The sequence below is a fragment of the Peromyscus leucopus genome, chromosome 20 (genome assembly GCF_004664715.2).
Source record: "Peromyscus leucopus breed LL Stock chromosome 20, UCI_PerLeu_2.1, whole genome shotgun sequence".
Classification (NCBI taxonomy): domain Eukaryota; kingdom Metazoa; phylum Chordata; class Mammalia; order Rodentia; family Cricetidae; genus Peromyscus; species Peromyscus leucopus.
In genome coordinates this window covers 1,820,759-1,847,027 of record NC_051080.1, presented here as the reverse complement: position 1 = coordinate 1,847,027, position 26,269 = coordinate 1,820,759, and the positions used below count along the sequence as shown (strand labels likewise).

General features: G+C 46.1%; 2 protein-coding genes across 2 annotated transcripts; one reads left to right on the top strand and one right to left on the bottom strand.

The window, feature by feature from the left end:
• Positions 1 to 1,109: 1,109 nt before the first annotated feature.
• Positions 1,110 to 9,871, bottom strand: LOC119086337. The gene is made up of 2 exons (XM_037197341.1): positions 9,794 to 9,871; positions 1,110 to 1,824 (listed from the first exon to the last, which is right to left on the bottom strand). Exons 1-2 carry the CDS (start codon positions 9,822 to 9,824, stop codon positions 1,208 to 1,210), a joined length of 648 nt encoding a protein of 215 aa, XP_037053236.1. The 5' UTR covers positions 9,825 to 9,871; the 3' UTR covers positions 1,110 to 1,207.
• Eif4b (eukaryotic translation initiation factor 4B) lies at positions 1,736 to 26,269 on the top strand. Its single transcript, XM_028874506.2, has 15 exons — positions 1,736 to 1,824; positions 9,794 to 9,931; positions 11,851 to 12,059; positions 12,353 to 12,469; positions 13,772 to 13,826; positions 14,485 to 14,619; positions 16,858 to 16,995; positions 17,092 to 17,265; positions 19,400 to 19,628; positions 20,779 to 20,876; positions 21,953 to 22,166; positions 22,674 to 22,726; positions 23,676 to 23,781; positions 23,963 to 24,035; positions 24,406 to 26,269. Exons 1-15 carry the CDS (start codon positions 1,812 to 1,814, stop codon positions 24,484 to 24,486), a joined length of 1,833 nt encoding a protein of 610 aa, XP_028730339.1. The 5' UTR covers positions 1,736 to 1,811; the 3' UTR covers positions 24,487 to 26,269.

The following is a 26,269-nucleotide window of genomic DNA, read 5'->3' as shown; positions in this document are numbered from 1 at the left end:
GCTGGCCAGTAAGTCCTGCAACTCCACTGTCTCTGCCTTCCACAATGCTAGAGTTACAGGCTAACCCTCCTCCAGCCATGGATCACCTCTTCTAAAAAACAAAACACGTGGCTACAAGGGACGGGACTAAGGCCCTTATTTATGCTCGAGCAGCAAGACCTCTGACTGAGCTCCCCGGCTCCCGTTTGTTAATAGCATGGAAGGATTCACTCCGTATTCCAAACTGACCTGGTACCCATTATGTAGTTCAGAAAGGCCTCAGCTCTCAGCAACTCCTGCCTTGGCTTCAAGAGGCTGGCTCCACCGTGCTCATGCTAAACATCACTTCCTCAGAGACCTTCCCTAAGCAGGAAATCTAGAGTTGCACCCACCCACCTTTTACTCTTCTTCTCTTACTTACCTGTAGTGTTCATCATTTGTGATACTTTATTCAAGACAGTTTTGTTCTGTTCTATCCACAAATCTGTTAAGCACTGCCTGACACATGGTTGGTGCTCAGCGGTTTTACTTAGTGATGTATAGTGAAAACGGAGCATTGGCTTGAAAAATGTGGTTAGCACTTGGCGCTGGACCTTGTCGGTAAATTGGAGGGTTATATGAGGAGTTAAAGTCCATGGCCGTAACACGTTCACGTTACCTCTTTTTTCTTCTAAGCACGTTTAATTGAAACCATTTACAGAACGTTGGGTTTGCTTTGCCTTTACAAAAAGTGACTTAAAAAGAAACGCAGAGCCGGGCAGTGGTGGCGCACGCCTTTAATCCCAGCACTTGTGAGGCAGAGCCAGGCGGTCTCTGTGAGTTCAAGGCCAGCCTGGGCTACAGAAGGAGTTCCAGGAAAGGCGCAAAGCTACACAGAGAAACCCTGTCTCAAAAACCCAAAAACAAAAAACAACAACAAAACCCAAAGCTCAGATGTGGTGATATATTGTGTCTCCCAATATATTGTGCACCCTAATAAAACTTATCTGGGGTCAGAGAACAGAACAGCCAGTAGATTACACAGAGGCCAGACGGTGGTGGCACACACCCGGAATCCTTGCATTGCAGAGGCAGAGACCCATGCGGATCTCTGTGAGTCCTAGGCCACACTGGAAACAGAGCCAGGCGTGGTGGCACACACTTTTAATCCCAGGGAGTGATGGCAGGAAGCAGAAAAGTAAATAAGGCGTGAGGACCAGGGACTACAGGCTTTTAAAGCTTTACGCTTTTAGCAGCAGTTCAGCTGAGATCCATTGGGGTGAGGGCTCGGGCTCGGAGGCGGAGCGGTCGAGGCGAGGTTGGCCGTGGCTCGACCTGCTCCTCCGACCCCAGCTGAGTGCATCGGGGTACACACCATGTCAACCACACTCAGAATCTTCTCTAGAATAACAATGGTGGCACACCCATTCGAGATTCCAAGCCCACTCGGTTCCATGGAACCAGCGAGCGCGGCCCCGCCCTTCGCGGGGGGACCCACCACCCAGAAGTCTGCGCGCCAGGAGACCCCGCCCCGCCGCCCATGCGACCCGACGGCCGCGCCGGGCCCGACGTAAAGCGCAGGGCTTCGCGACAGCTCCGACTCCACCCCTCCGGCCACATGTCGCGCAGGTCTTCCGGCCGGACGCCGCGCCGCCTCCTCGCGCTGCTTTACGAACCCAGCGCGGCGGCTGCGGGGGCTGCGGCGGCGGCGGCGGCGGCAGCGCCCCGCCTCCTGCCTTCCGTCCTCACTTCCCCGCCCCCTCCTGGCTTCGCGTCTCCAAGCCCCGTCGCGCCCGCTATAATCACGTGATTGCCTCATCCGGGTCCTTTGCGTTCTCTCTCCCTCTCCCAACATGGCGGCCTCAGGTGAGTGAGCGGCCGAGCGTGGCCAGGGACCAGGCTCCGAAACAGCCTCCGGGCTTGATCCGCGCCGTGCTGGGGGTCGGGGGGCAGGTGGCCCCGGCACCCCGCGGGCCGGGGAGCTGCGGCCGGCTGGCGTGGCACGGCCGCTCTCAGGTTCCTGCCCCGGGATGCCTAGGGGGAGGGGAGGAAGGCCCTCCCCTCCCCCTCACGCCCTGTCCGCCCCGTTGCGCGAGGTTGGAGTGGGGGCCGTAATGGTGGACCCCGGCTCCCCCCGGAGCGGGTAGCGCGGGGAGGTGTGCGGGAGGCGCGAGGGTCCCCCCACCCCGTCCCCGCTCTCACAGACGGGCAGGCACTGCGCCCGCGCCGCGCCGCCGAGGACGGAAGGAGGCGGTTGGCGCGCGGACCGGAGCGAGCGCACGCGACCGGGTCCTCCCCGAGGCGCGAGGCCGTTGCGGACCCTAGTGGGGGGCAGGGGGTGCGGGGGGTGGTGGTGGTCGGGGAGGGGGGAGCAGTTGGAGCGCGAGTCGGTGGAGGGGCGGAGGAGAAGCCGCGGTGCGGGTGCGCTTGCGCGACCAGGGAGCCGGGGCGAGGTGGAGAAGGCGCGCCTCGGAAGAAGCATGCGCCGGAGTCCAGATGGGAAGCTCTGCTGGGCCCGGGCTTCGCTCGTTTGTGACCTTGTACCTTGTGCTCTGGTTGGTTTCGGAGCGTGACCCCGGCCTCCGTACTCCAAGAGAACGCGTGTTAGGTTTGGAGGTTGGTGCTACTATAGTTGGGGGGTAGGGAGCCTAGTGTGCGCCCACGTGTTAGGGAGGAGCTGTAGGGACGGACACCTCTCTCCTATGCGGTTTTCTTTCCAACTCTAATTCAACAGTATTTACTCAGTGCAGACTATGCCGGGGACGGGTGGGGAACAAGATCAGCTTCCATTGGTTGGCTTTTTGATAGTTCGAGTGTCAGGATTCGGCTTGCTTTTGTCATTTTCCTAGATAATTGGGAAACTTCCAAAAGGTGCTATTAAAATAATGGCTAGAGGTTCTGTGGTTTTAAACACTCAGCTTTAGTTTGTGAAGTACAGCTTATTTTCTCTAGCATGACCCTCTAGTCTATAAAAAACACTTTGTGGATTGCTGCCTCTAAACTTTGAGAAAGGGTCTCTATCTCTATTACTTAGTCTCTATTAATTAGCTGTGACTGTCCTGGAACTAAGTAGACCTGGCTGGCCTTGAACTCACAGAGATCCACTTCCTCCAGAGTGCTAGGATTAAAGGCAACACTCAAAGCCTTTTTTTTTTCCTTCCCCTTTGAGGACTGGGTTTTCTCTTTGTAGCCTTGGCTGTCCTGGATTGCTTCATAGGACAGGCTAGCCTCCAGCTTAGATCTGCCTGCCTCTGCCTATCAAATTCTAGGATTAGAAGTGACACCATACCAGGTAATTTATCAGAAATCCCATCTTTGCTGGTCGGTGTTGGTGCCAAGCCTTTAATACTAGTACTTGGGAGGCAGAGGCAGGTGGATCTCTGTGAGTTCAAGGCCAGTATAGTCTACAGAGTGAGTTCCAGGATAGGCTCCAAAAGCTACATAGAAAAAGAAAAGAAATCCCATCTTTTCTATTCTTACAAGGGAACTTAGACATGGTAAGCAAGTCTCCACCTCCACCACCACCAGCCCCCCCCCTTTTTTTTTTTAATTTTGGTTTTTGGACATAGGATTTCTCTGCATAGTCCTGGTTGGATCCCCTTGCCTCTGCCTCAAACGCTGGGATGAAAGGCGTGTGCCACCACCTGTTTAGGCAAGCACTCTCAACACTAAGTAAGCTGTATCCCCAACCCCGGATATAACAGGTTTTGTTAGTATAGCACTTAATTGAAGAAGCCTGTGAGATAATGTAAAGAACTGGTGGTTTCTCACAGCTGAAGAGAAATTGCTTAAAGATTTGTTTAAAGCCCCATTGCTTGCAGGTAGCAGAGCAGGGTCAAAATCCTGGAGACTCCAGGCTCTTGGGCTCATTAAGATGAGAAGTACTAAAATGTCACACTAAGTTGAAGTTGCTATGGGGGGGGGGGAATCATCTAAAACTTACAAAACTGTTTTAATCGGTGAAAAATACTCATTGGCCTAGATTTACTGCCTTGTCAGTTAGTGTCTTAACTGGGTGAAAAGTCTAGATGGATTTCCCTTTTAGGAAATTTTTGGTTGTGGACGACATAGCTGAACTGAGGATATGGCTCAGGCTAGGGGCACTTGCTGCCAAGGCTGACAGGTTGAGTTTAGTTCCCAGAATCCACATGGTGGAGGCGAGAGCAGACTCCTGCAAGTTGTCCTCTGACCTGTGTGCTATCAAACAAGTCAGAAGTTAGAAGAAGACATCACAGTAAGCTGTCTTTCGTTTTATTCGCGTGCGATTCGAACTCAAAAGGTTTGCCTAGTAACATCTCTGCCCCCCTTTCCATATCTATGTTACCCTCTCAGGAAGACCCCCTCTTTAAGTTCAGCTCAGGAAATATATCTTGATTTGTTGGCTCAGCACAAATTTACCTCTTACTTGGCCTTTCAAGATTTTGGAATTGACCACATTTCTTCCAGTTAGACCAACTTAGAGTGGCCAGTATACCCAGAGCTGGAAATGGGTCTTGAGTTCTCTGAAAATAACAGATACAACTTAATCACTTCGGTAAGACCAAAAGTTTCTGAGGTACTGGGCGGTGGTGGTGCACGTCTTTAATTCCATCACTGGGAGGCAGAGGCAGGCGGATCTCTGTGAGTTCAAGGCCAGCCTGGTCTCCAAAGCAAGTTCCAGGAAAGGTGCAAAGCTACACAGAGAAACCCTGTCTCGAAAAACCAAAAAAAAAAAAAAAAAAAAGTTATTGAGGCAATACCAGTTTCCATGTGACCCCTTGCTGACCTTCAGTATATTATATCAGAGCTGACTGACAAAAGAGACTGTTTAAGTTTCTAGGAAACTTGAGCCAAAGTGGGAATTTAATTAAAAAAGAAATACTTCAATCTATGAGATTTTAGCTGAATATGGTGGCTTACCTTTGTCATCCCAGCACTCAGGAGGTTGAGACTGGAGGATTGCCATGAGTTCCAGACTAGCCTGAATACAGTGAGATTCTGCCTCAGAGAAAAGGTGTTTTTTTTTTTTTTTTTAAGTTTTTATTGTAGTTTATTGTGGCTATTTGAGTTGTTAAAGTGGGCTGCCTCTTTACCTAGTGTGAGTTTCTTCATTTATAAATGGACATAGTTTATCTGCAGATCTCTTGGCAATAGGAATCATAATTTTGATATTATAGTTTGATATGTTACATTAAAATTGTAGCTAGTGTATGTAAGGTGTGCTTAGGACTCATTGTGCTGTGAGGTACTTCTTTGGGTTTATAGTGAGAAAATGGTGTTAAATGGTTGCTTTTATAAAGTGCTGATCTTTATAGTTAAACAGTTTCAAAGGCTGTAGTTACATTGTATACAAATTAGCTTTGCAAATCCCATCCTGTACAGAGTATTTGTTGCATTGCAAGGATACTTAGATTTAGATGGCCAAGATTAAAAACACTAATAAAGTCCAATTGTGAGTATTGTCAATTGAAGGAAAAGTGTTTCGTATTGAAAAGGTATGTGCGATCATTTTGATAATAGCTTTGAGATGTAATTCACAAGGGAACTGTTTGTATGTTTTAAGGCTTGCCTTTAAGTCTAGCATCTAGCATTTGGAAAGCAGAGGCAGGCAGATTTTCATGAATTTCAGGCCATCGAAGGGCTACATAGTGAGCATCTGTCTCTCCTAACCCACCCCACAAAAAAAGGGGCAGAAGGTTGCTACATACAAATAATCTTAGTTGCATATACTTGGTTGGGGCAGGAGGTGTTCAGCTATGTAGCTCAGTCTGGTAATTGATATTGCCTGAGCCTCCCAAGTTTTAGGATTTACTTTTTACACACACATACCCTGGGGTGGGTTCTCTCTGGCTCAGTCTGGCCTTCAGCAGCCTTCCTGCCTCTGCTTCTCCTGAGCCTTTTATTTATTGAAGTGAAAATGTCACCTGAGCAGTGTTTTTCAGACTAGCGATAGGTAGAGCTCAGTGGTGAGTGCTGGTCTAGAATGCATGAAGCCAGAGAACAAAGTGTGAACTGTTGAGTAGCAAATGCCTGTCATCTCAGTGCTTGGGAGGCAGGGAGGGGCAGGATTGCTGTGCATTCCAGGACAGCCAGGGCTATGCAGTGAGAACCTGCCTCAAAGGGCTGGGGGGGGAGAGAGAAAAGGAAAGTTGAAAAAGATCCTGATTGAAGAATTGAGCTGATCCTCCAGGCCTCCCCAATTTCAGACACAATTGAATGTGTTTGTTTTGTTTTGTGTTTTTGTTTGTTTTTCAACATTTATTTATTTGGGTTATTTTGTTGGTTTGGTTCTTGTTCATTTTATTTATTTATTTATCTATCTATCTATCTATCTATCTATTTATTTACTTGCACAGGATTTCTCTATGTAACAGCTCTGGCCATCCTGGAACTCACTTTGTAGACCATGCTGGCCTCGGAACTCTGCCTCCCGGGTGCTAGGATGAAGTCAAGATTTATTTTATGTGTATGGGTGTTTTTCTGTTTATCTTACATGTGCCTACAGTTCCTGGGGAGGCCAGAAGGAGGCATCAGATGACTTGGAGCTCAGTTATTGACTGCTGTTAGCATCTATCTAGGTGCTGGGAATCAAACCAGGGTTCTCTGGAAGGACAGCCAGTACCTTAACCTCCGAACTATTTCTTTCCTGAGCTCCATATGTTCTGTTGTTTTTTTTTGTTGTTGTTGTTTTTTGTTTTTGTGAGAACCTATTGGACCACAGTAGGTGCTGGCAGCAATAGAGTGCTTACCTAGCATGTGTAAAGCTCTAGATTCAATCCACAGTACTTCACAATAAAGCAAGATACAACAGTGTAGTGCACACCTGTCTTGTACCTGGAAAGTTGAACCAGAAGTTAAATTCCAGGTCAGCCTGAACCACTAGCCCCTCCCCCAGTATATTGTCTCTAATAAGGTCTTCTATGCTTTAAAACTAATTTGGGGGATGATTTTAAATTCTTTTTTTTTTTTTTTTTTTTTTTTTTTTTGGTTTTTTGAGACAGGGTTTCTCTGTGTAGCTTTGTGCCTTTCCTGGAACTCGCTTTGTAGACCAGGCTGGCCTCGAACTCACAGAGATCGCCTGGCTCTGCCTCTCGAGTGCTGGGATTAAAGGTGTGCGCCACCACCGCCCGGCTTTAAATTCTTATATTTAACTTTACCAGGTAGGTAAAGAGCTTCAGATGTGTAATCCCTCTCCTTGGATTAGGCTTAGCTTTAGAAATTAGAAGAAGTTTGCTTTGTGAATTGATTGATTTGTTAACTAATTCATGCAAGATTTGGGGTTGGGGGAAAAAAGAAGGGAGATGAAAGAACTGGACCAGTTAAATTGTTGTGTCAAAGGCTTTATATTACTGGTTTTTCAAGGCAGGGTTTCTCCGTGTGACCTTGGCTGATCTGGCACTCCCAGTATACACCAGTCTGGCATTGAACTCACAAAAATCAGCCTGGCCGGGCTGGTGGTGGCACACACCTTTAATCCCAGCACTCGGGAGGCAGAGCCAGGGGATCTCTGTGAGTTCGAGGCGGTCTGGGCTACCAAGTGAGTTACAGGAAAGGCACAAAGCTACACAGAGAAACCCTGTCTCGAAAAATCAAAAAAAAAAAAAAAAAAAATCAGCCTGCCTTTGTATTTTGAGACAGAGTCTATCTTTGTGTAGTTCTGTCTGTCCTGGAGCTTTGTAGGCCAGGCCAGCCTCGAACTCGGAGCTTTCTGCCTCTACCTCCTGGGTGCTGGAAATAAAAGATATGTGCAACCACACCCAGCCTTAAAATCTTTTTACCGCCAGTGTTTACTCCGAGTGGCCAAAATAGACTAATGAATAGATATTAGCTAATGATAGTAGCCAAATGAGAATCAGAATCTCTGACGGGCATCATTCTAACCCCAGGTATTTTTTTTTTTTAATTGAAAAGTATAAAATCAGGACTAAAATAATGTGGTTAGAGATGACAAAGTGGTTAGGAGTACTTGCAGAGGACCCGTGTTCAATTCCCAGCTCCTACATAGTGGCTCTCTATCATCTGTGACTCTGGGTTCAGGGGACCCAAGACTTTGTACTAGCTTCTACAGGCATAAATCTAAAGTGTTGTGTCTTGTATCACATTCAGGTGGTTTGTTAGTTCTGGCCTAGCATGCACAAAGCTCCTGAGTTCAGTCACCAGTCAACCTGGTGTGGTGCATCCCCATGTCACAGCACTGAGGGAGGAGTTGGCTACGTGGGGACAGTTAGTGACCAACCTTGTCTCAATGAGGGAGCATATGGCAAACTTAAAGGTGTCTGCATATGAATTGGAGAGATGTGAGTGCTTTAGAACCCTCTGCTTAACTATTTTCAAACAGTAGGAAAGTTCCTGACTGTAGCTCAGTTTGTGGCCGGGCCTGGCACTCTAGTCTTAGGAGCAGAAGGCACTGAGAATCACTTACGTGGTCTAGCTGTCCATTGTAGAGCCATGTTAGTGTTAGGTCGCTTAAGAAACTACTGATTTATAGCCATCTTCTCTGTTTTTGTGGTGTGTTCATTTGGTTTGAGCATTTAAACCGTAACGCTTGATTTGAGGTGGTTGTTTATGTCCATAATGTTGTCTGTAGCATTCATAGTAGGCAGGGCGCTTTACTTTCTTGACAGTTGAATTTGAGAAAGCAACTTGCTGTTAAGCATTGGTGTATCAAGTTAGATTATTCCTCTTGAGTTGAAAATTAGTTGAGAATTGGAAGATGGAAGAACTCATGGTTGCTAAAAACCATGAGGCTGCTGGGCATGGTGGCATATCCCTTTAACCCAGCACCTAGAAGCCAGGGGTAGATAAATCTCAACCAGCCTGGGCTGCATAGTGAGAGCCTGTCTCAAAAAACAACTGTGAAGCTGAGAGTTGATACAACAGAGTTGCTTAACTTTTGGAGGAGGGGGAACAGTCACTGTTTACCAAGGCTGGCCTCAAACTTGTAATCATCCTGCTTCGGCCTCCATGATGCTACAGTTACAGGCCAGTGCCAACCAGCCACGTGGGATTTTGTTGGTTTGGTTTGGCGCTCCCACCCCACCCCACCCCTTTGCCTTACTTGTGTGTTAGGCCCTAGGTGAGTGAACAGTAGAGTAGAAAACATCTATACCTTATTTCCCTCTCTGTACCTAAATATGCTTATTTACATAAGCATTTATCTATCTCTGTTACATTAGTTTTGTGGGACAGGGTCTCATGTGTCCCAGGCTAGCTTCAGACTCACTGTGTAGCTGATAGCCTTTAACTTGTGATCTTCCTGATTTTGAGTGTATCCTGCCACACCCAGTTTATATGGTGTTAAGGACTGAAGCCAGGACTTCGTACTAGCTGTGCGTACTAGCTGTGCGTTTTCAGAGGTTCAGTCCATCACTGTGAAGGGGAGCATGGCAGCATGCGGGCAGATGTGGTGCTGAAGCTGAGAGTGTCATATCTTGTGGGCCACAGGAAGTCACTGACTGTCACACGGAGTGAAGCTTGAGAAAAGAGACCTCAGCCCACCCCGACAGTGACACACTTTGTACAAGGCCACACCTAATAGTACCTCTCCCTTGGGGTCTTTTTCTTATCTCTATATAACGTTTCATGTCAGTTTCATAATCCAGTCATCTGACCAGTCTTTGTTGATTTCTTAGAATGTCTTTAATGGTGCAAGATAAAAGTCTAAATATTTGCGGGACAGTGGTGTCTATGTGTATGCCTTAAGTCCTAGCACTTGGGAGACAGAGATAAGGCAGATCTCAGTGAGTTGGAGCAAGTTTCAGGACAGCCAAGGGCACACAGAGAAATCCTGTCTTGAAAGCCAAAAACAAAGTTTAAATACTTGACTGTCGTTGAATATATAATCTTTCTCTTTCAGCAAAAAAGAAGAATAAGAAGGGGAAGACCATCTCCCTAACAGACTTTCTAGCTGAGGATGGGGGCAGCGGTGGAGGAAGCACCTATGTCCCCAAACCAGTCAGCTGGGCTGATGAAACAGACGATCTGGAAGGAGATGGTAATGTCCCTTTGTCATTGCCCTTAGAACTATCATGCTTAAATTTTCACTGTTTCACAGGTGTTTTCCATAATTTGATTCATTTGTGATTGGAAAGGATCTTACTTTGTAGAGCCTGAAATTTTTTGTGTGTTTTGGGATGTTGAGTTTACTCTGGTTGGCTCTCAAACTGAAAAAGAACTTTCAGAATACCTACTGGCTGCTACATTGAGTAGCTAGCTGGGTGGTGGTAGTGCACGCCTTTAATCCCAGCACTCGGGAGGCAGAGGCAGGCGGATGTCTTGAGTTGAAAGCTCAGCTTGGTCTGCAGAGCCAGCTCCAGGACAGCCAGGGCTACACAGAAACCTTGTCTTTAAAAAAAAAAAAATTGAGTGGTTAGGTGTTGTGATGCACACATTTAGGCCCAGGTCCTGTCTGTTGCTGGCTACTGTTTAAATGTACAAGGCATTCTGTATTTTCACACATAATTAGTTAAGGTATACATAATTTAGCAGATTGCATTGCAGCATCACTTATGGGGATAATAAAATTCTACACCTAAAAGAAACATAAAACTTGTTTGTTTGTGGTGTTTTAATTGGTTGGATGTTGTGGAGAGTTTGTGTGATTTCTCTATGCAGCCTTAACTGACCTGGAATCCATAGAGATCCATCTGCCTTTGCCTCTGGAGTGTTGGGATTAAAAGCCTGTGCTATTATGCCTGGCTTTGCTTTTGGTTGGGGTGCATGTATGTTTCTGTTGCTATTTGTTACAGACAAGGTCTCTGTAAAACTGTCTTGCTATATAGACTGACTGACCTCAAGCTTTCAGAGATCTGCTCACATCTACTCACCGCCACCAGTACTGGGATACAGGAGTGCACCACCACCTCAGAACTTCTTTGTAGTTATTGGGGCTCTTTGTAGTTATTGGGGCATGTCAGTCTAACCACCTTTCTTCCTCCTTTTTCCCTTAAAACTTATTACAAACTGATTACTTTGTGTATTGCCCATTTTTATAATAAAAATAGGAAATTTCATATAGCTTATACCTTCTCTAAATGTTGAAACTAAATACAAATTCAGGGACCAGGACTAGAATAGTTGGTTTTGTTTGGTTTGTTTGGGGGGAAGGTAAACCTTGAAGGAAGCCTGGTGAGGCGGTACATACCTGTAATCCCTGCAGTGGGAGGGGAGGCAGAAGGACCTAAAGCCCGGGTTTCATAACTCTGTCTCCAAAAAGCAGAGGCAGAGGGGCAGAGAGCACAAGGTCCAGCCCTATAGTGGGCGTGGGAGAGCTGTCAGTCAATAATGGTTAATGTACATCAGAACAGACATGAGTGCTCATTACTCCTGCTTTTCTCTAACTGTGAATATTTTGCTTGTGTGCTGTTGGGTGCCCCAGAACTGGGATTACAGATGGTCATAATAATTAAACCTGAGTCCTGCAAGAACAAGTGCTCTTAACTCCTAGGCCATCTTCCCAGCCTCAGTCCTGAATTTTAACACCTCAGAAGCATTTTCCTTGTCTTTTTGCATTGCTAAAGCACACCCATTATTGTCTTGTGCTTCAGTGGGATAGCCTTGTTGTGGCTTGGGCTGGTGTTGGCATGAATCTCTGGTTCTATGACACCAGTTATAAGGGAGTATTGCTCTTAATTCTTTTTTCATTTGTTTGTTTGATTTGTTTTAATCTTGTATGGGTGCTTTTTGAGACAATATCACTTTATAGTTTTGACTGGCCTGGAATTTACTGTAACTACCAGGCTGGTCTCAAACTTTGAGCCAGCCTCTGCCTCTATGCCTGCTAGGGTTTGGGTTTGAGTGTCTCATTCTGTAGCCCAGGCTGGCCTTGCTTTCACGTCAGTCCTACTGTCCATCCTCCCAAGTGCTCTACCATGCCTGGCTTCTTAACCCCTTCTGTCTGCTCTTCTGTTCTAGTGTCAACAACCTGGCACAGTAACGATGACGATGTGTACAGGGCACCTCCAATTGACCGATCCATCCTTCCCACTGCTCCACGGGCTGCTCGGGAACCCAATATCGACCGGAGCCGTCTTCCCAAATCGCCACCCTACACTGCTTTCCTAGGGAACCTGCCCTATGATGTGACAGAAGACTCCATTAAGGAATTCTTTAGAGGACTAAATGTGAGTGTCTTAATGTTAGACTTTTATGTATGGGATGTTGAGAATAGTACCTGAAGTAAACTGATAGTGGAAGGCTGCAGAGTCCAAGATAGAAAGAATACATTAATTTTTTAAGAATTAAAGTGATAGGATTTGAACGGTAGACTATAGAGTAGTTTGTTTTCTAGCCTTCTTCACCAGTTTTCCCCCTGGAGACTTGCAGATACTTGGATGTTCTCAGAGAAATCAATTACATCTGTACTGACCACTGTGGTTTGCTGTTGTCCCTGTCATTCCTTTCCTTGTTCTCTCAGATCAGCGCTGTACGCTTACCACGTGAACCCAGCAATCCAGACAGGTTGAAAGGCTTTGGCTATGCGGAGTTTGAGGACCTGGATTCTCTGCTCAGTGCTCTGAGTCTCAATGAAGAGGTAAAGAGACAGTGGGGGCAGGGCCAGGGTGGAGGGCACGCTTCACTTCCACCAGATCAAGTCACACTTCCAACCAGACCAAGTCATTTGAACTACAGTGGTTTCCATTAATTAGGGGAAACGCTTTTGATGGAATTTTAGGGAAGAAGAAAGATATCATGTGCCAGGTTTCTAAAACCTGCTTAATACTTTGTCTCAGCTCTAAGGTTTTACTTTTTCAAGATAAACTGTCCTAATAAAGGCACATAGAGCCTGGGTGGTGGCACGCCCTTAATCCCAGCACTAGGGAGGCAGAGGCTGGTCTACAAAGTGAGTTCCAGGAAAGGCCCAAAACTACACAGAGAAACCCTATCTCAGGGGGGGAAAAAAAAGGGCAGATAGAAAAGTAAACCAGTTTTTATTAAAGGGCATTTTCTTCAGGGCTGATCACTTCTGAAAAACCCATTTCCTCTGCCACATTCCATAGTCTAAACCTACATTTGGTATGATTGTAAATAAACAGCTCTTAGAAATACTTTGACTGAATAGTGATTGAATGTCATAACCTGTATCAGATAGTGGTCAAAATTCATGGGTACAGTCAGACACATTGGTTCATACCTGTAATCTCAGCTTGGGTCAGTATTTCAAAGGCAATTGAGAAAAGGGACGTCGGGATATACAGAAATACTGAGTGAAAACAGTGAGGTGTAGACAACATTCCTGGCTGCTGTGCGGTGTCCTGTTTGAATCAAATGCTTTGGTACTAATCATGCTAGAGTAGTTGTGGTTTTTGTTTTGTTTTGGTGGGGTTTTTGTTTGTTTTGGTTTAGTTTGGCTTGGTTTTCCAAGACATGGTTTCTCTGTAACCATTCTGGCTATCCTGGAACTCACTCTGTAGACCAGGCTGAACTCAAACTCACAGATCTGCCTGCCTCTGCCTCTGGAGTGCTGGGATTAAAAGTGTGTCGTCACCACCTTGCGATTGGTTACATTTTAGTCCCGTCTCCCGTCGTGTGTGTCCCCTCCCCCCCACCCCCTTAAGCTGGGTCTCTTCCTGTATATTTTGGGCTGGAACCTGGAGTGACTCTGGCCTCTGCCTCGATCCTGAGGGCTGTAATTATAAGCATGTTAACTGATTAAGAATTGCTTTCAGGATGCTTAACAAACTGCTAGAGAGTTAATTCCATTATATGAAATTGGGCTTTGTATTCATTTAAGGCCAACTTTGTTAATTCTTCTAAGTTTATTTTAATCTTTCAAATCTTGATAAGGGATTTTTTAAGTCAACCAGGGTTGGTTAATAGGGTCCTGTGCTCTCAGTCTCTAGGTAACAGGAGAATTCGAGTGGACGTTGCTGATCAAGCACAGGATAAAGGTGAGAAAAAAACTGGTACAACATTCCAAGTTGGCAGTGGTCGAGGGAAGTAGTGAGTCCTGTAATAACAGTTCTCAGCTAGTTTTGCTCCATGTGAGGCAGTGTTAAAGGAGGTTTGCCACAGAGGAAGGGACTGCGGCTGGTAGATACAGTCCAGAGAGTCGTCCTGTCTGCACCTCAAAGAAGTCGCAACCCAAAATGTTAGTAGGTTGAGATTTCAAAGCACCAGGGCTGAAGAGAGCTCAGGGGTTCAGAGCTCCGGCTGCTCTTCCGGAGGACCCGGGTTCAGTTCCCAGGACCCAGGACCTGTCCCACCCCTGTCTGTAACTCCAGTTCCAGGGCTTCTGGCACCCTCACACAGACATACAGGCAAAACACCATAAATATAAAATAAAAATAAATTATATATTTAAAAAATTTCAAAGCACTGACTAGCCTAATTGGACCTTAAATCTATAATTAGATTTGCTTAAGCTGTACTATGAAACAGATAAATATTAAATTAATAAAAACACATTTGAAGAATAGATGAGTTACTTTAGAGAGGGCAACTGCAAGACCTGGGCCACTTCACGATGCTAGTGCAGTGGAAGACAGAAGCCAGTGAGATGTGATGTGAGGAGTGAGCAGGGTCTTGGCTAACTTGTTTTCTCTGCAGACCGGGATGATCGTTCTTTTGGTCGAGATAGAAATCGGGATTCTGACAAAACAGACACAGACTGGAGGGCCCGTCCCGCCACCGACAGCTTTGATGACTACCCGCCTAGAAGAGGTGACGATAGCTTTGGAGACAGTAAGTTCAGTTTCCGAATTCTTCCTTGGGTCTATTTGTATAAGTGCCGCGCGGTGACCGATCGCACCACTGGGGCATCCACTCTTGGGTCTGTAATAGACCCTTAGCACTCAGAAGTTAGGATATGGCTCAGAGTTTGTTTGTTTCTGGTCATGTGGGAGGTGTTTGGGTTTTGTTTGTTTGGTTGACAACTGCAGAAGAGGATTTATGAAGCTCCTAATGAAAAGACTTAGCAGAGCATGGTTGTTTATAAAGAAGCAGGGCTGGGCTGAGAGATGTGGCTCGATCAGTTAAGTGCCGAAGTAATCCCACACCAGGGAGAGCCCAGGGTGGACTCCTAGTACCCCCGTTAAAAAGCCAGGTGTGGGGAGGTAAAAATAGGCAAATTGCTGGATCCGCTGTCCAGGCTCTTAATGGGTGTGCTGCGGGTCAGTGAGAGGGACCCTGTCTCCAAAAACCAAGATGGACGGTACCTGAGGGACAAACCCAAGGGTGACTTTCAGAGAACCTGAAATTTGTTCACTCAAACAGTATAGCGGCTGCACTTGGTGCTGAAGGCAGTGTGCAAAGAATCTGGTCTTCACCAGACGTTGGTGACAGTGGAAGAGAGATTTGGGAGTGTGGTGTGAGGACAGGGCAAACAATGCCCCATATTTGCCACCTAAATCCAGGGGGAGACAATATGGATAGTGATTCACCTTTCATACATATATGAAAAAGGATCAACACTTTATAAAGATTTGAAGATAATAGACTTCTTCATGTTTTAACATGTATGTAATAGCAAGAATAAAATTTAAGGGGAAAAAACAAATTTGAAAGCAGCGCTGTGCTGTGTTAAGTTTTGTTTGAGGTGGTTTCACTTTGGTCCTGGCTGGCCTGAGTCTATGTATATCTCCCTCCTGTGTGCTGAGACGGGACAGCTTAAGGTTTTGTTTTTGTCAGGTGTGGTCACGCCTTTAACCCCAGCACCTGGAAGGCAGAAGCAGGTGGATCTCTGAGTTAGAACGAAGATAGCCTGGTCTACACCAAAACCCTGTCTGGGAAAAAAAAAAAAAAGATTTATTTTTAGTTGGGTTTGCACCTTTTCAGTGGAGCTGGCACCCAGTGTCTGCAGAGACAGTGAAACATTGGACCCTGAGCTACAGTTAAGGAAACAGTTGTCATCCACTTGGTGTAGGATCCAAACTCAGGTCCTCTGGAAGAGCCGCGAGCACTCCTACAGCAGGGCCACTCTCTCCAGCCACCACAGCTTATTAAGATTTATTTATTATGCACAGTGTTCTGCCTGCATGTATCCCTGCAGACCAGAAGAGGGCACCAGATCTCATTATAGATGGCTGTGAGCCACCATGTCAGTGCTGGGAATTGAACTCAGGATCTGGAAGAACAACCAGGGCTCTTAACCTTGGAGCCATCTCTCCAGCCCAGTACCCACCCCCTTTCTCTTTTTTGTATGATTTATTTTATGTACATTGGTGTTTGTCTGCATGTATGTCTGTGTGGGCGTCTGTGTGGAGGGCCCTTATATGCTGAGCCATCTGGCTGCCCTGTTCCTCACACTAAACTTTTTGAACCAATCTTTGGTTGTTTTGTATCAAGCATAGAAAATCCCAGCTGTATTTTGTTTTTTGTTATAGAATATATATATTTTTATCACCCCACCCATCCAAGGAAAAAAAAAAAAACACTTTAACCCAGCAAAATTTCATCAGGGGAACATCCTACAGCTGTCATTTTGTGGGTGTGTTTTTGTTTGGTTTTGACAGGATAACCTTGAACTCAGTCCTCCTGCTTATACCTCTCAAGTGTTGTTCCTGGGGCAAGCATTCTGCCATGAACTCCATTCTTAATGCCCATCAGGGTTTTTGTTTGTTTTGGTTTTTATTAAATAATTAACTTATACTAAGAATTTTTTAAAGATTTATTTATTTATTTATTATGTATACAGAAGAGGGTGCCAGATCTCATTATAGGTGGTTATGAGCCACCATGTGGGTGCTGGGAATTGAACTCAGGTCCTCTGGAAGAGCAGTCGGTGCTCTTCACCTCTGAGCCATCTCTCCAGCCCAAGAAATTTTTAATTCAGTACAAATGGTTCTTATTTGGAGGTGTGATTGAACTATAAAAACTGAATCATAGTGAATAGAACTCATTAAGCCAAATTGATCGAGTGAGCTCCCACATTCTATCAACTGTGGGAGGGGAGTGATTTTACGTATATTCTTTTCTTTCTAGAGTATCGAGATCGTTACGATTCAGACCGGTACCGGGACGGGTACCGGGATGGGTACCGGGATGGCCCACGCCGAGATATGGACCGCTATGGGGGCCGGGATCGATATGATGACCGAGGCAGCAGAGACTATGACCGAGGTAGTCACAGTAACATTATCCGTGAAAGCTCTTCAAGAATTTGGCTTTTTGCTTTTTTCCCTTTCTTTGTGACCACAATTTGAGATCTGTTTACAGGCTATGACTCCAGGATAGGCAGTGGCAGGAGAGCATTTGGTAGTGGGTACCGTAGGGATGATGACTACAGAGGAGGTGGGGACCGCTATGAAGACCGGTATGACAGAAGGGACGATCGATCATGGAGCTCCAGGGATGACTACTCTCGGGACGACTATAGGCGTGATGACAGAGGTACTCATTTTCTCATCCTGTCATTGTGGGGCAGAAAGTTGGAAAGTCGCGGTTGTAAATACCTTACCCACTTCAGCTTTGACACAGATGCAGAGTGTAAAGGAGGTAGGGGGCACAGTGGACAGTCGGATGTGGGTGACATGGTGGAAAAGAACAGAATCTGCTCCTGAAAAGCCTTCGAATAGAGTAGATGCTTCAGTTAGAACAGCCGCGTGGTGGTTTGCACACCTTTAATCCCAGCACTGGGATCTCTGTGAGTTCGAAGACACCCTGGTCTGCAGAGAGAGTTCAGTATGGCCAGAGATGTACAGAAAAACCCTGTTTTTTTAAAAAAAAAAAAAAGCCAAAAGATTTTTATAAGCAGAAACGTAAGCATTCTATCTTTCAAATGAAGAAAATGAAAGTCCTGTCTGGGTGTCCTTGACTCCTGATGTTCTCTTTTACATGGTCCCTTCCCTGTCCTGGTATCTCCCAGTCTTCCACATCTATCCTCTTGGGTACATGCTCAGGCTTCATGATCCCTTAACTGTTAATGAACAAAGTCTTAGCATGGTATCTTTTAAAAGCTGTTGTTACTGGTAGTGCATGCATTTAATCCCAGCACTCAGGAGTCCAAGGCAGGCAGTAGATCTATATGCTTTCCAGACCAGCCGTGTCTGGCTCTTTTCTATATCTGTATCAGACACACATACACACTCTTACACTCTTTTGTGTGTGATTGCATGCATGGAGGTTGATTGAGGACAATTTGGGAGTCCAGTCTCTACCATGAGTGTCCAGAAAATCAAAGTCGGGTTGTCAGGCTTAGCAGTAAGCATCTTTAATTGCTGAGCTTCCTCAGCAACCTGCCATATCTTTAAAAAGAACTTATTATGCAAGCAAGAGGAGCTGAGTTCTGTCCCAACACCACATAAAAAACTGGGCAAGGGGTTGGAAGAGCTGGCTGAGCAGTTAAGAGCACTCTTGTAGGGGATCCAGGTTCAGTGCTCAGCACCCACATGGTGACTCACAACTACCAAAACTCCAGTTCCAGGGGATCTGTTGCCTCTGGGAACTAAGAAGCCACCAGGCTGTCCACATGTGCTACACACACATGCAGGTAAAACACTGCACATAAGAAGAAAGGCCAGGCAGATTCCTAGAGCTCACTGGATGGCCATCCTACCTTAATGAGCTCTGGGTCAGTCAGAGACCCCCTTCAGAAACGGTGACAGTGCTTAAGAAATGAGTGTCCAAAAGTCGACTTCTGGCTTCCACACAAACCGCACACACAAAAGCTAAATAGTACATTATTTCAGTACATGGATACATGTAATAAAGGTATAAAGACAAAATTTAGCATTTATTGGAGCTGGAGAGATGGCTCAGAGGTTAAGAGCACGGACTGTTCTTCCAGAAGTCCTGAGTTCAATTCCCAGCACCCACATGGTGGCTCACAACCATCTGTAATGAGATCTGGCACTCTCTTCTGTATACATAATAAATAAATCTTTTTTAAAAATTAGCGTTTATTGTGAGAAGGCAGTGCAGGTGAACATGTATTGATTTATTCCTTAAACCCAGTAGTCTCGCTCCCTGGCTTTCTTTCTAGTCACTATACCTTTCATATCAGTTTTCTGAACTAAGGTTATAACCAATTTTAGGTTTATTCTGAAAGTACTCTTGACAATGTGGAAAGATAAGATATCAGACTACTTAGAATTTCATACAAAAATGTAAGAACAAGATAGAGTCTCCTTGGCTGGGAAAATAGCGTATCTGTGTGTCAAGTGCCTGCTGTGCAGGTAATGAGTCTTGAGTTCAGATCTCCCGCACGTGTCCTTTAAAAAGGAGGTAAACTGGGTCTGTTCACCTGCATCTATAATAGGGTGGGTGAGTGTGTGCAGGTAGATCCTTGGAGCTCTCTGGCCTTGACATTCGTGTTCTCTCATACACACACAATGTGTGCAAACACACGTACACACTCCTAGGATCTCCTGTTATATTGCTACAGCGCCTTTCTAACCTGTTGAAGACACCCATCTTCCAGACCAGATCCTTGAGTAAGATCGTAAGAGCTGTGTCTGGAGTCTGGCTTTCAGCATTTACCTTCTGATTATTTGGAAACTGTTACTTAGAGTTTCGTTTAACTTAGGTCCCCCTCAAAGACCCAAACTGAATCTAAAGCCTCGGAGTACTCCTAAGGAAGATGATTCCTCTGCTAGCACCTCCCAGTCCAGTCGAGCGGCTTCTATCTTTGGAGGGGCGAAACCTGTGGACACGGCTGCCAGAGAGCGGGAAGTTGAGGAACGGCTACAGAAGGAGCAGGAGAAGTTGCAGCGGCAGCTGGATGAGCCGAAACTAGACCGCCGGCCACGGGAGAGGTGAGGCTGTGTCTGATTAGGGTTTCCTTCCTGCTGCGGGGGGCGGGGCGTTTGGGTAGTGGGGTGGTGGCTGTGGTCACTGAGCAGGGTGGCGTTGGGTAGTGGGGTGGTGGCTGTGGTCACTGAGCAGTGTGTGTTGGGCGGGGTGCAGAGTGAGACAGTGGCACACACTTGACCTGTGCTACACTTGCCACAGACGGACGCTGGCGGCACTGGGCACAGAAGTAAATCATCATACCTGTCTTTATTATATTTGTGTGGGTGCCCACTTAAAGATCAGAGCGCAATTGCGTAGATCCTGGGGCACAAAAATCAGATCCTCAGACTTGGCTGGAAGTGCTCTTACCCAGCAAGTCATCTACATAATCCCTTACAAATAAGATTACAAGCTGGGTGTGGTGGTGTGCTCCGTTGGGAGACAGGCAGCCTGGTCTGTGTAACTCTTTAAAAAAAAAAAGAAACATACACAGAAAAAGCAATTTTTTCTGTCTTTTAGGAAGTGTGTCAAGTAGATGGTGGTAAAGTAGATAACATGATAAGTAGAAACCAGAAAGTGCTGATCATGGTAACTCATGCCTGGAATAATTTCAGCACTCAAGCTGAAGCAGGAGATTCCCATGAGTTTCCTTGTCTACAAAACACAGCAGCAGCAGCAAAAAGATTATACGTACAAGAGTCTCACAAGCCAGTCCAGAAACCACTGAGTGAGACAAGCTTTGTGCTCCTTCCTGCCTCTGCTGCCCGGAGGTGGGAGCTGCAGCACGAGCCTCCGCAGCCACTACCTTCATTGTTCTCCTGTTAGGAAAGGAGGGAAGGAGCCTAGAATTTCTTTGCCTTTCTTTTTGTGTGCTTGTGTGTTACTTGTTTGTTTCAGAGATAGTAAGAATTAAAGTGTGTGTGTGTGTGTGTGTGTGTCTGTGTGTGTCTGTGTAGCCCTGGCTGTCCTCGAACTTGTTTTGTAGACCAGGCTGGACTCAAACTCAGAGAGATCCGCTGCCTCTGGCTCCTGAGTGCTGGCATTAAAGGTGTGCACCAACACTACCCAGCTTATAGCTGTCATTTTCTATAAACCGTTTGTGTCAGGTTCATGGTGGCCTTAAGTGGACTAAACACCATTTTTCTCTGTCCTTTTTTAATCTCCATTGTGCAGACACCCAAGTTGGCGAAGTGAAGAAACTCAGGAAAGAGAACGGTCGAGGACAGGAAGTGAGTCATCGCAGACTGGGACCTCAGCCACGTCTGGCAGAAGTAAGTCAGACCAGGGTGGGTGTCAGTACTGCTTTCCCATGACCAGGGTATGCAGGGGCTTGCAGTGTTTTCTTCAGACAAGGCCTCTACATAGCCTTAGGTATCCTGAACCTTCGTAGACTAGACTGGCCTTGAACCAGCGGTGGTAAGCAAGGGCTGGTGTGTTTTCACATCGTACCTTCAAAAGCCTGAGGAACAGGCACCAGAATCGACTTAAATGATCTGTTGACCACCTGTCGCTAAAGACAATACTTGACTGATAGATTTGTCCTTTTTTTTAACATTTATTTTGTGGAAGAATGGGGATTCATGTCATGCCTTGAGGTCAGGAAATTTTGCAGAAGTCTGTTTCTCCACCATGAGTGTTCTTGGCACTGATTAAATTCATTTATTAGCAGGTCTTGGTAAGAAGTGCCCACACCTCCTGAGCCATCTTGCCAGCCCCTGTTCTCTGCCTCACTAGTGGATGTTGTCTTTCAGAGCCACTCACAAGCATAGCTAGTGTTTTAGTACAGCTTCCCGCCCCTTCCCATACTGTGACCCAGTGTTGACTAAGCTCTCCTACCTCCAAGTTTACTTGTTCTATTTTATATTTGTATATTTTAAAAGAGCTCAAGGCCAAAGTGATTTGTAAATTGAGCCAAGTGGTGTAAGAGTTTTCTGGAAATGTTTCACACTTGGAGTAGCCCAGTAACATAATGTGGTCCTTGTGGCAGGTTAAGTGTGGTGTTGGTTTCTGTGGCCCTTTTTTTGATGGCCTTGTACTTCAGATGTAGGAGGCACCTGGCAAGTCAGGCTCCACAGTTGCAGAAAACTTTATGCAAGCCCAGGCGTGTCTGGTTTTTGTCCTGCAAAGGCAGTTGTCTCCTTTACACAGATTCCCCTTTTCTGTGTCCATAAAGCATTTTTCTCAGGGTGACATTGAAGCCGTTGGTTTTTGTGTAATTGTAACTGCTAGTCAGAGCGTTCTCTGCTGATGGAAGGACTGATGTGGAGATGCGTCTCCTTCCGTGCTGACCAGTCAGTCCACGTGAACACTATACAGTGTGTGGACAGCGAGTCTCCCCTCTCCCCAGATACACGCAGGAGAGAGAGTGAGAAGTCTCTAGAAAATGAAACCCTCAATAAAGAAGAAGACTGTCACTCTCCAACCTCCAAACCTCCTAAACCTGATCAGCCTCTAAAGGTAATGCCAGCCCCTCCACCAAAGGAGAATGCGTGGGTGAAGCGGAGCTCTAACCCTCCTGCTCGATCTCAGAGCTCAGACACAGAGCAGCAGTCCCCTACAAGGTGAGTAGGCCTGCAGCAGCAGCTGCTTAGCTGGAAGGTGCCCTGAGGGGGGCTGGCCTTTGTAGTGTCACAGATGAGGTTGCCTCCTGTATAATTCATACCCGGGTGTCTCATAACAGTGTCTGTTTTCTTGATTTTTGTTAGCCAGTTGGCATCATTTTGATGGGTTGAAATCAGCTATGGTGGGAATATTTATACCACAAATCTGTGGACATGTGTATTGGGCTTCGCCCTGAGACTACTGTTAGTGTAACCTTGAAAGGTCACGTCACTTACGGGACTTAAGGTTTTCTTAAATTTTCTCAATATTTACGAAGAGAAGACGACTGCCAGCCTTGCTGGGTTGTATTCCAAAGCGTATGGCCCTTGAGAGTGGAGATGACCGCGTCTGTTGTCTCTCCTGTGCTTACTGTTCATGTTGAAAATGCAGGCCCTTGTGGGCTTCTGTAAGGGATGAGCTTGTGTTGTCTTTCTGTATAAACTGACGCTGATTGCTTGCTTCTCTAGTGGAGGGAAGGTGGCTCCAGCTCAGCCCGCAGAGGACGGACCATCAAGGAAAGGTGAGCCTCGAATACAAACCCGTCCAGGAGTTTACAAGTCCCCAGAGCCCCTGTGGTGGGTCACAACCGTTCACATCTCCAGTTTCTTCCCGGGCATTTGGTGCCCTCTTCGGTCCTCCACACGCATCAGGCATAGGTGGTGCACATACATGTAGGCAACACTCATGAAATAAAATAACTTTAAAGAAAAATTCCAGAACTAAGCACCTTGCCCAAATAAATTTTTGTTTTTCAAGACAGGGTTTCTCTGTGTAGCCCTAGAACTCACTCTATAGATGAGCTGGTCTCACAGAGATCTGCCTGCTTCTGCCTCTTGAGTGCTGGGACTAAAGGTGTGAACTACCACTGGAAAGAAAAATTTTATTTATTTATTTATTTATTTTGGTTTTTCGAGACAGGGTTTCTCTGTGTAGTTTTGCGCCTTTCCTGGGACTCACTTGGTAGCCCAGGCTGGCCTCGAACTCACAAAGATCCGCCTGGCTCTGCCTCCCGAGTGCTGGGATTAAAGCCGTGAGCCACCACCGCCCGGCCCTTTTTTTTTTTTTTTTTTTTTTTAATGCCGTGATATTTTTTTCAGTTTTTCTGTGTAGCTCTGGCTGTCCTGGAACTCACTCCATAGACCAGGCTGACCTGGGACTCAGATCTACCTGCCTTTGTCTCACCAGTACTGGGATTAAAGGCGTGCACTACCACCACCACCACCTGGCTTCTAGTCCTTATTTCTGTATTGCTTTTCCGGCTGGCATTCACTACAGTGGGACTTTTGAATAGGTCTTGTTTGTGTGCATGTGTGTTATACAGGAACTTGGGAAGAAGGCCTTTGGAGGCTGGTTTGGAGTGGGGTTACTTTCCCATAGCACATGTTTTCTTTGGCTTAAAGGAAAGTTAGGGCAGAGAGATAGGTTACTTTATATAACTTGAATTTGATTTTGCATTTCTGCTTAAACAGATGAAAATAAAGTAGATAGGATGAGTGTCCCAAAAGGCCAAACTGGGACCTCCAGTCGTGGTCCTGGAGAAGGAGGGAGCAGAGACCCCTGGAAGGAGTTGGACAGGTATGTGTAGTCTCCTCTCACCCACGTAGGGATCCTTTGATGTTAGATTCAGGGGCTTCTGCAAAGTGTTACCAGGTCTACCACTGAACAGACTCAGGTCACAGTTAATTTGAGGTATCTGAAGATTCTGTGCTGTCCTAGTAATGCTGTTGAATAGGTGGTCTGTGTTTTGTCTCTGCAGGAAAGATGGCAAAAAAGATCAAGACTCCAGATCTGCACCTGAGCCAAAGAAATCCGAGGAGAATCCAGCCTCTGTAAGTGTCATGTCATCCACTTCCTAGCTTAGGTTTGCATCACACTCCTCCTGTTTTCTTGAGACTGGAGAAGTTGGAAATGAGGCAGTGGTGTTTGTTCAAATTAGTGGAAAAAAACGAAGATGGGCTTTTTGCTGATGAGCCAACCTTTCTGAGCCCTCATCCTCTTGGAAAATAGAGAGAGGATGTATATGGCTGGTGAGCTCTCTTGTGACCCTGGCCCTCCATGACTGCTGAGAGGAACATGCTACCCTTAGAGAATTCCTGTGCTCTGAACTCAGCTGTGCCAAAACATTAACCTTCTGTGTCTAGATATTTGGTAGGAGAATCTCAGCAGGCTCCGTTACCTTGTCCCTCTCCTCTATTACAGAAGTTCAGTTCTGCAAGCAAGTATGCTGCTCTCTCCGTGGATGGTGAAGATGAGAATGAGGGAGACGACCACACTGAGTAGACCTCCACGTGCTGTGCTTTCTTCTAGTCTCCACCCCGGAACATTCAAGAGCAAATCAAACCTCTATCCAGACAAGAAAAAATAAAACTCACCATCTCCTGAAGACCTTTCTTAACTTTTTTTAAATGAAATGAAATTGTTTTGCATGCTGCTGCAGCCTTTTAAAGTATTGAAGTAACTGGAGAATCACCATTTGTAGCCAGAGATGTGGCTACCGCTTTTGAATGGGGAAGTTGTGATGTGTTCTGATAATACCAAGCAGCCACCTGTGTGACTAGTGCCTAGGGCTCCATTCAGCAGAAATGTAGTGACAGTGAGGCAGTGGAGACAGGTACAAGGAAGAGTGAGATGTCTGCCTTGCCATTCTTATCCTGTGGTGGTACCCATGAATTCCCGAACATCATCTGAATAAATTCCCCATCCTTGGAAAGGTAGATTTAGTCTCTCAAGTTCTTTTAGTCTCCAGGAGGTGCCAGTCCCTCTACTTTAATTCTGACTTAACTGGGGCCAACCTAGGGGGAATTGTTTTTTGTTTTTTACCCCCCAAGGGGGTAATTGGGAGTGAGTCTACAGGCCACTAACAAGTAGTACCGCTTGGGGACCAAAATGAATGGGAAACTCAATCGTGGTTTGAAAAGCTTTGAGGGAGTGATCAGTTATTTTATACCAGGTAGTAAGGGAAATGGCATGACCTCCGATGAACACATGAATAGAAGGATCGTTTCCCGGATGAGGAAGCACGTAGCAGGTGTGGGAAATTCTCTTCTAAAATCTGTCCTTTCTAAAGGTTCGAATCTATCCACATTCTTTCCTTGTCACTCTGGTCGTCTCATGTTCTTGATGACGCTGTCAGCCTTCCAAAATCAGTCCCTGCTCTCACCAGAAGCTGTGGCTGAGGCTCTGTGGTGGTGGTGATCCTGCCCCGTCTGCTCCTGCTGCTTTCACCACCCCCTTGGAGGTCAGAGTATTTCAATTGATGGGCTTGGGTGGTGAATAGGGGTACATACATGGGGAGAGTTGAGTTAAAGGTCTTCAGCCTGGATTGGGGTGTTTCTATACTTTTCTTCACTGGAACCCCATGCTAGTGCTTGGGTTTGTAATGTGACCTAGGCTGTGGTTTTCTGCTTAGAGGGGGTTGGTTTCTTGACCTCCCTCAAGAATAAAGGATAATGCAAAGAACTATTGAATAAGGTCCTGGCTTCTCTTGCACAGTAGCTTGACCTGTCTGCTTTGATCTGCACCTTTGTGTAGGGGTCAGCTCCAAAGTCGGCAGGCTTCCCTGTTGTGGGACGGCGGGGTACCCGCAGGCAGAGGAGACCTTGGTCTTAGTGTGCAAGCCCGAGGCCTGCTGTGCAGGAGGCTGGTTTGGTGTGCTGCAGCAGTGGCCATAGCAAGTCGCTTGCCCAGTGGTCTTGATTGGCTAGTAGCTAGAAAGTGGGCTTTTAGAGAGAGACCCACGGTTGAATGGGTTTTTTAAAACCGTTGGTTGTAGACAATGAAAAGGTAGTTTGCCCTCTTCATGTCTATTTCCCTTCCAGATAGTTGCACCAGAAGAAAGCTGTTCTGTCCCACTCTCCTACTTTGCTCCTCTGTTAAAATAAAAGCAGGGGTTGACTTATGTCCCGCTCCTGAATACATGTAAAATTTGTACAAAAATATCTTCTATGAAAATGATTTGTAATCTGTAGACATTACTTGGGAGATGTCTTGAGATGTAAAATCCCATCCTTTGGGTTGAGGGTTTTTTGTTTTTCTCCAAATAAATCCAGTCTTTAAAGTTGAA

What these genes read in the sequence shown, in the direction of transcription:
- Eif4b (XM_028874506.2), top strand. An exon ending in CTCTGAGTCTCAATGAAGAG is followed by an intron (nt 12,470 to 13,771) that starts GTAAAGAGACAG and finishes CTGTGCTCTCAG; the next exon opens with TCTCTAGGTAACAGGAGAAT. An exon ending in CCCTGGAAGGAGTTGGACAG is followed by an intron (nt 23,782 to 23,962) that starts GTATGTGTAGTC and finishes TTGTCTCTGCAG; the next exon opens with GAAAGATGGCAAAAAAGATC.
- LOC119086337 (XM_037197341.1), bottom strand. Translation starts at nt 9,824, where the DNA reads ATGGTCTTCCCCTTCTTATTCTTCTTTTTTG. An exon ending in CTTCTTATTCTTCTTTTTTG is followed by an intron (nt 1,825 to 9,793) that starts CTGAAAGAGAAA and finishes CCGCTCACTCAC; the next exon opens with CTGAGGCCGCCATGTTGGGA.